This window comes from Periophthalmus magnuspinnatus, chromosome 4, assembly GCF_009829125.3.
Source record: "Periophthalmus magnuspinnatus isolate fPerMag1 chromosome 4, fPerMag1.2.pri, whole genome shotgun sequence".
NCBI classification, from domain to species: Eukaryota; Metazoa; Chordata; class Actinopteri; order Gobiiformes; family Gobiidae; genus Periophthalmus; species Periophthalmus magnuspinnatus.
In genome coordinates, this window is record NC_047129.1 from 5814842 (window position 1) to 5830352 (window position 15511).

The following is a 15511-nucleotide window of genomic DNA, read 5'->3' on the forward strand; positions in this document are numbered from 1 at the left end:
GACTAAACATGGACTACAGAACAGGACCAAAGTCTACATCAGGACTAAACTGGTCTCAAACCAGGTCCACATCAGGACAAGTGTGAATGCACCACCTGACATGTTGAACTCGTAGAGTTGCTTTTCCTGAAGCCACTTATTGCTCTTTGAAGGAACTGAACCCTGGTGCCATGAATATTTAAAATCAGGAATAACCACTTAACAAACAAAAGCTTTAGTATAAAAATGCTGAATGTTGAATAAAGTTAGATGTGATGGAGATTGTTTTGTTGTTTTGTTTTATTGTTCCATTTTACAGCATTACTACTTTACTATGGACACATGTGACTTGTGCAATGTGTATATGCACAGATTGAAAATAAAATATATCAAATAATATCACTATCTCTTTGTATCAGTACATTAGAACAAAATGCCAATGCAATGACCTGTCCATTCCTTTGTATTTGATCACAGAAAAGTACACCGGGCAACATTCAAAACACATTATAGTGCCCCTTTATGTTGAAACAATTGAAAGAAAACATATGGGCTTTACGTTGAGGTAAGAGGTAAATGTACTTCTAATACCAGCAAACATTATAAGCATTTGCAGATAAGATAGCCTCCCTCTTAAAGCAGATGCGTTGATTTGTCCTTGTTTAGGCCTCTAAAGCAGCTCCACATGTACCTAACACCAAAATAATACTGTTTTTCATTTGTAGCACATAATCCAGATTTAAAAATACATTTAAACATGTTTCCAGGAAGTTAAATTACGCCCACTAACCATTTTACAGATCCAGTTCTGGTGTGAGGTTTGAGTTTCGCTTATGCAACTCTTATTTCGGTGTCTAAACCCATAAACACAATGCTAAGCTGAGCGCTCTTTTCGCTGGCAGCCATCTTGGTAAGGTTCAAAGAATACGACACCCAAAGTGACACAGGGATTACTTGTTCTATATTTAGTGTTTATGTACACGAGTATTGGCAGGACAGCTCTGTACACGTGACGCACACACACACACACGATATAATAACATCTCCAGCACAGAAAAAACATTTACAGGTGGGCTGAGATATGACAGGGGAATGTCTCCAAAAAACTGGAATATCATTGTAATAGTTATCATCAATAAAAACAGACAAAAATAAAAAGTATAAAATAATTTAAACTCCACCTAAAACATGAAAATGTGTTGTGAGGTCTATACAATGCAGGTAGCTACTGTATCTCCCTTCAGGTGTGATGGACAAAAGCGCATGTCATGCAGCAAACAAAGAAACACGGTGAAAAATGATCTCCGTTTTGAAGTCCCCCGGTGGCAACGTGATGTCATTACAAGTCTGGTCACACATAGCGTCTTTGTATGGGCCACCCAGACCAGCAACTGTCCCATTGTAAACATAAATATACACAATATAGTCACTGCCACAGGCCCATCAGCTGTGTGAGTAGTCAAGTCTGTATACACTCCTTAGTAGAATATCACTTTGAGTTAAATAAACTTATTTAATATATTTATAATAGATTTATCTTTGCAGAGTCATTTTAGCAGTACTTCCGTGTTTTCACCAGTTTGCTTTGATATTTGACCGAGTGGCTGCTATGTGCCACTACGTAAACGTCCAGCAGGTAGGTCTTGCCTGGTTCTAGTCCAGTAATGGTCTCCGTGGTGACCGCCTTCTGCAAGTTCGGACTATGGAAATACTTGCATATGACTTTTTCAGACTTCCTACGCGTTTCTGGCCCAGCACACTGGTTCTGTTCCCTCCTTCTCTGCTCCTCTCCGTAATTTTCGGCTACCTCCTTCCGATAGATGCAATATTTGTTCCGGTCCTGAGTGCCGAGCCAGGCCACTGTTACAGAGGAGCAAGTGCGCAGCTTGTCAAATGCCTTGATTCTCGTATCTTCTGGGAGTGAGGGGAACGGCTGCTTGCTGCTTGGTTTTGTAGTGGCCAGTACTTTAAGAGTTGATGCACCCTTCCTGCTGCCTCTAAGCCTGATCAGGTATTTTGCTTTAGGCTTTCCTCTGAGCTGAAACTGCCGTACCCCTTCCACATTTTGGGACAGCAGAAGTTTCCCATCTCGTCTCACTTGAACTTGCACCGTGTCTAGACAAGCGTGGACAAACAGCGTAACCCTCTGATGCGATGATACGGGGGCAAAGCGGAGGAACTTGCTGCCCTTCCTTTTGATAAAAACATCTGTAACTTTGCCATCCTTCAGCTCGACTGTCTTCTGCCGTGCTTCTTCTTTGGTTCTGGCAAAAGTTCCGACATATGCTGTACTAGTATTGGTAGCTGAGTTGACAGCAAAGACGTCAAAATAGTATTGAGTGTCTGGTTTTAGGTCCGCAACGGTGAAAATGTTCTTATTTCCGATGCACACTTTTTGGATGTCGGATTGTTTTGGCTTGACTGTATATGCACGGGAGATCTTGTTACTAGTCAGTCCTCTGTCTTTCCCATATCCATTTGAAGGGAAGCCAAAATGTGCAAAGTCAAATGGACTGAAATCTCTTCCTGGTTTGGGAGCTAGCATGAATGCATCATCAGCGCTAATTTTAGCTTCTGCAGCGCACATGCTTTTGAAGTTATGCTCCTTGTTGATGACGACACAGTATTGGACAGGTTGCCCCATGAGGAAGCCAGTCGGGGTGGGTTTCCAGGCTAAGGTCACAGTGGTACGTCCCAGCGCTGTAACATCCACACGGGGGTCATAGGGCAGCTCGGGGTAGGGCTGGTCCGATTCGGGAGTGGTAGTGGCGTAGACTTTGAAGTTGCTGTCCTTCTCAGTGGAGAGGATTTCCAGTTGGTACAGGCCCGAGGGGGTGCTGGTGGCCACGTAGGACTCCACGTCGTTCCCTTTGTAAGTGAAGAGCTCAGTGCCCTCATTTACTGTTACCTGCTGCTTCTGCTGGTCCAGAGGCTCAGGTTCACCTGCAACACAGAAGGACAGCAACGCTAGGTCAGTATTTCATAGTTCATTTTTAGTACATAAACACATGTGGCACATTTGATCTTTTTTCATAAATTGGTTTATTTAGTTTGTGTTTTTTTTCTGTCCACTGGAAGTTAGATAAAATCAACAGTGACCACACAAAGTTTTGTAGAGTGTGACTGGGCAGGCTTTGTTCAATTAACTAGAATTAGTCTTAAACCTTGTGTTGACTCCGGATAGGGTTCATAACCTTTGTTCTCATTAACTGTGTTTGCAAGTATTTAAAACATGACTGTGAAGTCACACAAGCAACCTTCTATGAGAGAAAAATATATTTTGATGAATTGTATGATTTTTTTTTACAATTTTTTATAAAAATAGACTGAACTATGATACTTGTGATAGAAATGTTTTTGTGAGCATATGTATATTGTCTTGAGTGTCGACACTTTAAGTGGCTAATGTGTTGATGTTGAAGGTCAGGGTGAAGCTCTGTAAGCCTTATGGATGATTAGCCGTTCGCATGGCAGCCATGGTTTTAGTGCAAACATCCCCAAAGATCACAGGCCTGTATTCACTGTGGGGCTACACAGAGACGCCTTGTCCCTCCTCCATATGAGAGACAGTTTCTCCTCTTACACCAGCCTCGGAAAGAAGTCATAATATTATGTTTGTCAACCAGAGAGTGTGCACTGTGGTGTACTGAAAATTAAAGCCCCAAGATCTGCTCCCTAAAGAGACACGCAGTCACAGAGCTCAAAAAGCAGGAAGGAGTTAGCCAGTTTAACTCTTAATGCCAGGCCTGTGGGTTAGCACGTGTTGCACTCTAAGTTATCATTAAGTTTTTCTGTTTCTTTTGAGGTGTTAACAGCTCAATAAATCATCTGTTATATTTGATCTGACAGGAGCAGAGAGAGACACAGGTGCCCTCATATTCACATTCAAATATAAGCACTCTTATGTTGGAACCTCAGCGTTGGACCTCAGGAATTTGCAGAGTTAAAAGGACACACACCAGATGGAGAAAGTTTTCTGATGTGGAGAAAAAAGAGGAGACAGGCATCCAGGGGAAAAGATATAAGAAAAAAGGAAGAGAGGAATTAGAAATGGATGTACCTGAGGAAGACAAAGACAGCTTAACTAAAGGGAGCAATGCTTTGATTCACTGACTAAAGCTCTTTTCTAAATTATAGGCGTGAGGGCGACTTGGGCAGACTTCATAAGTGGTCAGAGCAGACACTACGACTGACTTAATTAAAACCTATGGAAACGCCAAGCCTAACATCACTCTGGGTTAAGTGAGCGCGTGTGGGGGCAGTGGATACATGCTCTGGACATGTCATTACACATGCTGCCACTGCTTCTCAAAATGCAGTCCACGTGCTTCTTCTGGTAGAGCTCAGGAGTATTTGGCAGTTTAAATGAGCTAAATGGCAGGCATATTCGTTATAAGACTTTTTTAGTCTTAATAGGATCTAGTTTAGGTGCTTGTTAAAAGCCATTGAAGTCCTACTTGATAGTTACTTAAACAAACTTTATTAATCCACAAGAGAGATTACTTTGTATTGCTCAGTATTGTGCTGATCTGAAAACGTTATTAAATAAAATAAATAAATCAAGTATCTGATTCAATGACAGCATGAACTAGGGAGAGAATGACTTTATAGGGCAAGTTTGCTTTCTCAGTCAGGCCTGTATTGTTCACAGTGTAGATTTTAAGCATTTGTGGTGGTGCATGTCTTAAAATGTAGTTGTACCTGACGCCTCTCCACTGGCCTCCTCTGGCAGCTCCTGTAGCACCAGCTTCCACTCGAGGGGCGCATCACACGGAGTCACAGTGACAGACAGGGGAGTGTTGTCCTCTTCCACTACAAAATAGTACCTGCAAAAACAAATACACTCAGAACTCAGTGAAATGCATCATAGTTTAATACTAAACTAAGTAATACATTAGCTAAATGGGTCTGCATGAGCTAGGAGCACTGCTGCTGACCTTGGCCTGAAACTGACAGACACTCCGTTACCACGACTACTTTCTCATCAATTATTCAGCTTTCTGCATCAACGCACGGCTCGTGTTACATTGCTGTTTTTACAGTAAGTGCCGATCAGCAAGTTTATCAGTATCCTTGAGTTCGGATTGAATAACCATAGAAAGTAGAGCTACTATGCGAATTAGCTTTTACATTGACTCCTTTTAAAATCACAGACAGAATTGCTTAAATTGTCCGGCCGCATCAGCATTTTTAAGTGTCTGTTATATCTTTTTTTTAGTTTTCCCAAATGGTCAAAGCAATTCATCATGTGCATGTTTTGTTTTGTTTGTTGTGTTTTGCTTTTTTCATCTGATGTCCTTACCAACTCAATCCTTCAGGCTTGGGATATTTTTCTTCTCTTTTTACAAGCTAATAATAATTTTGTATGTCCTAGTTCTTCTTATCATTTGCATATATATAAGATAATACTAAATACTTGGCCCGAGACACATAAGCGTAGGTAGTACAGAGTAGAATGTCACCTTTTGGGCGTGTCCCTGAACAGGTAACCACTGATTTCCGCTCCATCAGGGATCACAGAAGAGTCATGGAACAGGGATTTGTCCCGGATTTGCATCTGGAACAGGCCTTCATCCCGTGTGGGTAGTTTTTGTCCCACTGCCCCAAGAACCAACAGCACTGGCAGCACCCAACTCCAGCCTCTGCACTGCCTCATTCTGTGGACAACACAAAACAAAAGAACTGTTTGACGTTGGGTTCCACTCAAATGCTTTATATGTTTTGTTGATTTGGTAATCACTGGGCAAAGTTCTCACAGTTAGAAAATATAAATTATGACCTGGTCAATTCTTGGCTGTCATAGGTTTTTCTTTTCACTTTGATTGCCACTGTGATTTAATAGCATAATATATAGTATACTCTTGGTGGCTTTTTCCAAACAACATAGACGTCTGTTCTTCACTGCTTGTAAATTCAGTTGTATTATATTATTGTATTATCCAACATTAGGAAGCACAATGACAACAGATTTATTAGGACCTGATAAATCAAAAGCAATCATTTTCAAAGTACCACTCTTTCGGGCTATGTTTTGAAATGTGAAATCATCTGAAACAGCAGCTGGTGAAGTCTTGCAAATATAATTGTTTCCTAGTGGATTTGAACGCTTTTTACAATACCATTTCCTCGAAGAGCTTTCACCTTAAAGCTCCCTGTTGCAGTGATTAACACTACATTAAACGTGTCTGGGAACACGCTCTCCATCTGTGCTGCTGTGAGCAACTAAGAGCAGAGTGGATGAGAACCGCAGGCAGGCCACATCCAGACCAGAACACGGATTAGATTAAAACACACATGTGTGAAGGAAAAGACATTAGAGACCACAGCATTTGATTTCAAAATCCCCAAATCTGTGTCATTCACTTTTATTGCAGAAGTGTTAGTGTTCTAATCTGGCCCTCAGCTCTGACCACGGCTCTCACGGATCCACTGTCTATTGATTTCAGCTCATTGATTGTAGCTGATGGGAACGGAAAATCCCCTGTGATTTAATCAGCGTAATGACGGCAGATTAGCCCGATACTTCACTGCCGTTTGGAGCTTTGGAGCACTGGTGTCCTCTTAACGACCCCTCTGCTGCTGCTGCTCTGCGCTTAGCCCCTTTTGTCTGTCCATTATCACGTTTTCTCAGCAACAAGTAATCTCTTTTCTCCTTCACACTTGTCCACACACGCACACACACATACACAACCTGGCCCCCTTTGGCTCTCGTGACATCCCAAAACAGTACCACTGAGCAAAACCAGAGTGATGCAAACATGGAGTCATTAATTAATTTACCAGCCATGACAAAATACATAAAAATACAGTAATTTCATATGTTTATAGCAGTTTTCTTGCTGTATTCACCCTTCTCACTCACAACAATGTCGCAGATGGTGGGAGTTTGGTGGTTGAAGTGCAAAACGTAACATTTCTGATGGAGATTTCAATACCTTTTAACTCCATTGATACAAGCAGTTGACACCAGGCCATGTTACAGGTCAGATCTGTGGGGAGGCTTCGCTGCTTACAGGAAGAATGTATGTTTTTCAAGGCAAAATCACCTGCTTGTCTCCATGGATACTGGATGCACAGGTGTTTTGCCCAACAATCCAAAGGCAGAATGCACGTGGCAGGATGCAGTTCTTTATATTCGGCTTTGCACATGAACAACAGAACATGGTACTTGGTTAATTAAGTCAGAATATAAAATCATAAGAAACTACATGGTCACAGTTTGAGGCTACACAGCAGTCTGGAGAGGCCCTTGTCTTTTTGTGCTTCAGTCTGTATGTGTGCGTCCCATTGCGCTGCCACACTTCACAGCACTAGAGAAAATCCCAAGCTACTTTGAGCCACTTTGAGGTTTTGACTCACACAGAGAGGGGAGATCCTTATCGCTCTGACTTGTCTCATTCCACATCACAAGTGTGTCGCCCTGAACAAAGACATGTCTATTAATACTTTCGACAACTCTGAGGTGGTGCGTCCCGGACTGTCTGTCATTCCTACATCTCTTAAACACTTTGTAGACACAGAGAACCCCTCCCCGCACTGGTGCCACTCCACATTACGCAGACAGTGACAGTTAGCTTAGCACGTCTGTGGGTCACTGCGGAACGACCTCTAATCAAGATCAAAATCACTGTTTACTTTTCTATACAAACAAATCATTACAAGTCTTTGGAAGGTTTGTATTATAGATTTGAATAGCAATAAGAAATCATGTATACCAACAAAAAAAATGTAGCTTTTTGCGGAGTGTCTTGGTGTTTTTTCCTGGTGTTCGTTCCTGAAAACATTGGCAATTGATGAGTCTTTCTGATGAACTGAATAATATCATATCCAATTGTAAGGAAGGGACAAAAAGTTGTTTTTTTTCTACACTGATATGCACAAGTCGGATTTTTTGTGGAAAAACATGGACGTGTAAATGAATGGATGGGAAAGCATCGGCAAAGTTTGCAAAAATGGACACAAAAAGAAGCAAATGATATTCAGGATTACAACAACCAAACCTATTAACATCACAAAATAATACTTAGGTTCAGCCCAAAATGACCATATAACGATGGTTGAAATTACTGCTCTTATTACAGCTTAGGCGCAGCTGAAGTTCTAGATCAACCAAACTGCTACAAAAATGCTGCTTTGGTTAGTCTGGTTCTGCACACTACTAAGATTGTGTAACTTATTTTGATAAACTTTGACTTTTCCCATGTTTTCTAAATGCAGCACAATATTTATCATGAGAAACGTTCAAAACCAAACATATACTCACATTTGATTTACAGCTCTAACCTTTTACAGTGCCCTCTCATCCACACCACATGACACTGCTCTGTATCTCTCCCACACACTCCCATATCCCACAATGCACCACTCACAGATGACATGTGCCTGTTAGAGCCACCGTCCCGGTCAGCTGCGGTTTCACAGAGCTGCACACAGTCAACATGGTTACACGTAGCTCTGCTTTTTAAAAAAAATGTTTTACATACATCCCTGATTCTCATAGCGCACCGCTCCTCTACCAAAATAACACTTCAAAACGGGGCATATGGAACAAATAAAGCCCATGTTTAATTAGAAAGAGCAGGAATGTACAGCGGCAATTTGAGGAGGGATAATTTAAAGGCAAGGTCACCCGCAAAAATGGTGTCAACTTTTATTTATACGTGCAAAGGTTTTCGTATCACTTTTACTCATTTCTGATGGGAAACTTTATGTCGTTATGTAGTCTACAGGTGATTATGACGGCAAAGCGCTTGTGATTGTTTTTCTAAATGCTGTTTAAGTCTCCAACATTCAACTAATCAACTACTCCCATTATAATGAAGTCATGGCTCTCTTTAAAGTGAAGTTTGACTATAACATTTTTGACCCTGCCTGCTTTCCAAGTGATTACAAGGCTAATGGGAAACCAAGTGCTAAGCCAAAGCGATCACTGCGCTATCGGTACATCTCCTGGCTCTCTTCCACATCAATCGAAGTAGGAATATGTGCGTTTTGAAAGAGACGGTAAAGACGGCAAACGGTATCAGTCCAGTAAGTCTTAATAAATCACAATCAATTACATAATGCAACTGCACTAAAAGCCTTTTCAAGTATTGTCTGTGTAATCCCTCAGTCGTCTAGGTATGATCCATAGTAAAAGAATTGTGTCAACTGGACAAAAAGTTTCACTCAATAGTTTTTTCCAGTGACATAATTGCAAATAATGAGGAAAATTTGCTCAGTAGTTTCTTACATGCAAAGTATAGGGCTATTCTGTTGTTCTGATGTTGTTGTATATGTCTACCTTTATGACTATTTTATTTTTAAGGATATCTTTTTTATCTTTTTTAACTTCATGCCCTTATTTGTATTTATAATAGCTATATTTCTACTTTGTTATATTATTATTCTTCAGTGGTTTTTTTTGCACTTTATCACCGAAGAAAGTTTTCAGTTTGTGAGTTGTGTTCACTGACAATGACAATAAAAGTCTTCTGATTCTGACTCAGACAACAAAACAAGACTTGAAGTTGATTTTGATAAACAATTAAGAATACCACATTTTGTCATATCCTAGATAGTAAAAGAAGCATAAATTCAAGATATTACTAGCCCAAAAAGTATAAAACTTCAGCCAATACAGCTTAACTTTACATTTTTTTCAACCATTTTTCCATAAACCACTGCTACACATTCTGCATACTGTAGATCACATACTAGTGTCAATAATCTTTTCAAACTGCGTCTCCTCTGTGTGCACTTATTTGCATGTTCGTTTGTAACTTTTACAACAGATGCCCTCCCTGATGCGTAACCTAGAGCAAGGTGTGTGTATCTAAATTCAAAATACACTATATAACTACATTTATGGTGCTGTTTATCAATGAAAACACAGAACATGTCCTGTAAAAACGTCTCTTGGTTAGTTCATGTGTCTGCATAAATTTACCCTGACCTCTCCTTCCTCCTCCTCTCTCTTCTCTCCTCTTCAGCTCCTTGTCAAAACCCATAAGACTCCTGTAAGACCGCCACATGGTGCTCATTAGCAACAACACAGAGGCATCAAAGACAGTTTAATTTCAACACAAATACAGAGAGATTCCTTCGGACCAGACGCCAAGAAATCTCAACTCCTGTGCGACGATTTATGATAGGGGCTTCCTTATTGCTCTCAATCACTGCTGTCACTTCCTGAGCCAACATTTAGTCTAACACTTTGTAGATGAAACTGGGATCATGATATGGAAAGACATAGGACGACTCGGGCTTGTTTGGGACAGGTTTGGTGCTCTTGGATGGCTAAAACAGGTCATTAATAGGTTGGTAAAGGGCCGGCAGCCAAACGTTGATGGTTTTGTATCTGGTATGTTCATATATGAGACCGAGAGAGACCGTGAGTTTAAATTATCTGTCTTCTGGCCATCCACAACATCATTCACAGTCTCAGCACTAACAGGCAAACTGGCACAAGAAGCACAATGGAAGAAAAAGGCCAGTTTCCTTTGCCACTCAATTGGAACTTCTACCTTCATAGTATTTCTGAAAGATGTGAGGCTGCATTCACCCTGACAGCAATAATTAACTGGTGGTAGTAGTAGAAGTGCCAAGTAAGTTCCACTGGTTTGTATATCTTATCAACGTTGAATCATTTCACACTGAATGCAAGGGTGTCTTATTCCAATACTGTACAAGTTATGAGCGTAAACTGAGACTACGTACTATAATAAGTGCTTATTTAAAGTTGCCCATATGAAAAATACACAAGATTGCTGTTAATGGCCGGTTGGTTCACTCTTTACTTCTCACTATTGAAACAGAGGTAGCTGAAGAGGGAAAAACAACCATTGGAACTGGTAAAACATTTCAAAACTACTAAACTAAGACATTAACTTTTTATTTTCAGCAATAAAAAAAAGAATTTAAGGCATTTTTAGGACTTAACACACACAGATTTGTTTGTCAAAGCAAAGAAATATAAAGTATATTTTAAAAGAGATATAGTATTAGGTAAAATCAGGTTTTAATCATGTTCTAAATGTGTTCCCTCATCAGTAACTTGCTCAAACTTGTGTTTCGATTGATTCAAACATAATTCTGTATTGTCCTGCATTTTCGCCGTGCTTTGAAAATTTCTGTTTTCACCTACCCCCTATCTCCGCCCGCGTCTCTGCACTTACTTGCAGTTATTACATCAAATTCAGGCTATAGGTCATGTGTGTAGGGTTCAACAATGTCACAACAATGATACATTTTTCAACAATAAAAACATGTGAATGAAAAAATCCAACGCTTGTTTTTCAGAGCAAAAGTCTCTCAGATCTCCAGTTTTGAGCAGGATGTCAATGAAGCTGTTTCTGGAGCTGTTTTAGATCAATATTGCAGATTACAATTAACAAAATGTAAAATAAAGATCTACATATATTACAGGTTAAGTTCTAATCACCAGTAAATTCAAATATGTCTTCTTTAGTTGATAAAAGTAAAGTAAAAGATAAGAAATTGCCCCAAGTTAACCATATCATTAGAAACAATCATCACATTATATAACTATAGCACAAGTACAGGACATGAGCGGTTTGTTTAATGAGATTAATAAGTCAAATTTGCAAGTGATCCTTTAATGAAACTCATTTAAAACAATTGTCCACTTTCCTTTCTCAGCGGTTCTGTGCGTGCCTCCACTACACCGTCACGTTGTCTCTTTCAAATGCAGGTCACTTGAGGATCCCCAAACTAGAATCTAATCTTGTCAATGTAAAGTTAAACTAATGAATCTGAATTGGCCGCTAATAGTGTTGTAAATGTAACCCAAGAGCAGGGGTCAAGTCCGATTCGCTTCCTGCTTCTCAAAACTGCTCCTTTTTTTAAAAACAGTGCGGGGGGCGTTCCTGACTTATGCGTTGGTCCATTGTGGTCGCCGGGGGAGATTATAGATTAGGAAAAGCAAATGGCCCATGGGAAAGTCACCCACCCACTGCCTGTCATCAGGGGCACAGAGAGAGAAGAAGGCACTGGGATGGGCTGTTCCGACTGGTGGGAAAGAAACAGTCCCATTTGGGGATAGGGTGTTTGTGAGGTGTCCTGTATAATGAGGGAGGCTATGAGGGAAGAATTTGAAAAGCAAGAGGCGACTTTGAGACGCAAGATCACGTTTTAAGCTAAAATTCAAGAAAATACTGGGCCTGCTAAGATGATTCTAACACAGAGATAAAACAAGTCAAGCAGAGGTGAAGTTGAAATGTTAATAGTTTAAGTGTGAAAATAAATAGCTAAACCTAAATGCATTCCGGATAAAATTAGATCTAAAGGATAAAAACCTCAGACTAATCACAACCACAACTGAAACAAACAAGACCTCGAATTAAGATAGGACTAAAGTTGTTCCAAACTAAGATTGAACTAACCAACTAGGTCTAAATATGAACTAAACTAAACCAGCTCTCGACCAGTCATGACCAAATCAAGAAAACTAAAACAGTTCCAACAAAATGACAAAAGTACCTCCAGTAATACCTGCCCACTGGATGAGATAACCTCCAGTTTCAATGACACTGCACACATTTCCCCTCAGCTCCAGTCCTGTCAGTGCAACGGTGTGGACACAGAAAAGGCTCCAGCCACACAGAGCTGTATTCTTTCAGCTTGGAGTTTTCATATGCAAATGATGGTTTAGTTACGGTATGCAACGCTTCCCATTTTCCTCTGTGTTTTTGTTGTTGTTCATGATTCATTCTCTTGGGAAACGAGCTGCAGTGCAATGTGTGGCTTTGCTAAATACAGTTATTCCAGATCCCTCAAAAGGCAGCGCATGTCTTTCATTAAAAACACCAAATCCCAACATGGGCCAAAGAGCATCTATCTCTATCTGATCACTTTAACCAGTGTGGTAAAGTCAAGGACACTCCGCTCCTTTACCCTGCTGGCTCTGTCACAGGTGCATATAATCGCCTAACTATAACTATAGTTTGACATGAAGCTGTGAAATCACTACTTAAAGAGCTCATGCTGAAAAAATAAACTTTGAGGCGTAGGTAATTGTTATTGAGTTTGTGGCATGAGAAGCTTTAGGTTCTGTTAAGTGGCCTGAAAGTTGGTAGGTTTCAATATGTTTCTCAAGTGAGTAATTACAATTATTTGAAAGATGTAACAGTATTTGGTCTGTGTTAATGGGTATACAAGTTTTTGGGTTTTTTTCCCAGTGATGAAACTTTTGGGAAATACTGGGATGAGTGAGATAACATGGGATTTACTTATGTTGACCGTTTGAAAGGGAATTTTCCATTCACAGCTCGAGTGTGCACAGTTAGTCCCGGCTGCACTGCTCTTCTACTCCAAACTACAAACTGTCCTGACAAGGCAAATACTCCTAATACATACACATACTAGAATGATGCAAACTGTATTAGAATAAGGCGTGATTACATAAGACATGTACAGAAAACCAATTTGGAAAGTCATGTCTAATAAGCTGTATTACAGGTGCGCACAGGACGCGTGCCAACTTGACTAAAAAATGACATTACAGCAGCGCGCACGACTTTAATATGAAAAAAATCACATTCATATCTCACGCGTGGTTGGGAATAGAACTAAAAACATAAAATGCAGCCAAAATACATAACGTCATGCCAGTTGAAACGTGATTGAAAAGCATTTAAAACTTTCCAGAGCTTGACAAAAACCGCAAAAGCCTCATCCTCTTCTGCTCCTCTTCTTGTATGGTTCAGTTTTTTTGGCAGAAAATTCAAAGCCAATCCGCCACTGTGCAATCATTACGCTATAAACTTAAGCCTATGAAACGCTTTGAAAAGTTACTCTATGAGGAAACAAAACCTTTTAATCACTCATCTGAAGCCTCCAAAAAATGTCAGAAAACGTCTTTACTCCGTTGCCTTAGTTTGAATAAAGTTCAATTGAATGTTTGTGCGTGTGAAAGCTTACCTTCCACTGTGGATGTTCCGAAGAGGGATGCTTCACACTTGAAAATCAACAAAGAAAATTGCGTAAAAGTAAAAGACGAGCGCGTAAAGCAAAACAGAAGTCGTCCTCTGGTTACGTCCAATAGTTCTCTGACTCGCGCGCTCTGCTCTATTGTGGCTGCCTCTCATTCGGGACAGGGCTCTGGTGCTGGGTTGTACGGTCGCTGTCTCTCATTCGGGATACGGCTCTGGTGCGTCTTTGCAGTTTCCACGCGGATATAACTGGTCACTAGTGGGCGAGTGTGTGTGAGTGTGTGTGAGTGTGAGAGGGTATCCTAGCTGGAGTGCTGCTGGCGGTGCGTCCCTCCCCTGCCGAGGCGCTCGCTATTGAAAACCGCTCTTGATTGGATCCCAAACTTCTTCTGGGTTACTTCTTGTTTCTACTTTAGTCGAGGAAAGCCTGAACCAGCCCACTTTTTTTTGTCTTTCAACACAAAACCTCAAGCCAATGCAGTCACTGGCTCCTTCTTTTCCTAGATACCATAGCAGGACTAAAGCAGGCACATGTACTTTGCGCTTCGTTAGGGTAATCCCCGAATACTTTTTTCCTTTTCCAGTGATGCGCCCTTGAAATTATCACTTAGGGTAGCAAGCATCGCCCTGTTACTGTCACGCAACCCTCCAGGCAAGATGTCTGTTATGGCAAGTTTTATCACGGCCTTGATACCTGGTTCTGCTGCAAAATCATGACAGGAAGGAAGACGCTTGAAGTATGCGTTTAATATGGCCTTGTTTAAGGGGGAACTGTATGGGAAATCCCCTAAGACATTGTAGTATTGTCTGGAAGTACAGAGAAAGCAAATATTGAGAGGAGATAAGAGCCTACTGACTTGAATGCGCACGGAATTGCACCCCCACTTTTATGGCAGGGACTGGAGGGGGTCAGGGAGGTAAATCTGCATGCGCACTAAAGAAGGATGCTGCCGTTTCCTGCGTCTTTCTCTCTCTCCAGATGGGGGACATCCACACGCACGTGGACCCCCCATCTGCTAATGAGCTTGTGTGTTATTTGATATGGCTGTTATAGGAGAGGAACGTCCAGGTAATGTTTGGTTTGAGGCAGCACGTTTTGGAGACAGATCGGTGCGTAAAATGCATGTTGAACAAAAAGGCAACTGAAAGAAAAGCTCTAGTCTACTGTTTCTTTTGGCAGTTTGCATATGTTCATTCTGGTTGTGCCTTATGGAGTTGGTTCTGCATTGGTCATAATGAACAGTTGCAAACATCCAACTCAACATTCTTTGCAAAAGTCCACCATAGGACTATTTAATTTTGAATGTAGTATCTGTTTTCTCATTGATCTACTAGATTTAAGGCAAAAAAAAAAAAAAAAAAAAAAAAAGGCTTAGGTGTATGCAAAACTGCTCAAGGCACAGTAAACTTAAATCTGTTGAGAGCTCAAATAAATAAATAAATAAATATATATATATATATATATATATATATATATATATATATATATATATATATATATATATATATATATATATATATATATATATATATATATATATATATATATATATATATATATATGTTACCATATTTTGCCATTTATAAAGAATAAATGACCA

At 40.3% G+C, this 15511-nt stretch overlaps 1 protein-coding gene across 1 annotated transcript; it reads right to left on the reverse strand.

The window, feature by feature from the left end:
* Positions 1-261: 261 nt before the first annotated feature.
* On the reverse strand, positions 262-14301 carry ndnf (neuron-derived neurotrophic factor). The gene is made up of 4 exons (XM_033965493.2): positions 13900-14301; positions 5442-5636; positions 4681-4805; positions 262-2922 (listed from the first exon to the last, which is right to left on the reverse strand). The coding sequence occupies exons 2-4, from the start codon at positions 5633-5635 to the stop codon at positions 1532-1534; spliced, it is 1710 nt and encodes a 569-aa protein (XP_033821384.1). The 5' UTR covers position 5636; positions 13900-14301; the 3' UTR covers positions 262-1531.
* Between the last annotated feature and the right edge of the window lie 1210 nt (positions 14302-15511).

Coding starts and splice junctions, on each gene's coding strand:
- ndnf (XM_033965493.2), bottom strand. CDS start 5,635: ATGAGGCAGTGCAGAGGCTGGAGTTGGGTGCTGCCAGTGCTGTTGGTT. Junction 4,806..5,441: donor TTCAGGGACACGCCCAAAAG/GTGACATTCTAC, acceptor TTGTTTTTGCAG/GTACTATTTTGTAGTGGAAG. Junction 2,923..4,680: donor GGCCAGTGGAGAGGCGTCAG/GTACAACTACAT, acceptor TCTGTGTTGCAG/GTGAACCTGAGCCTCTGGAC.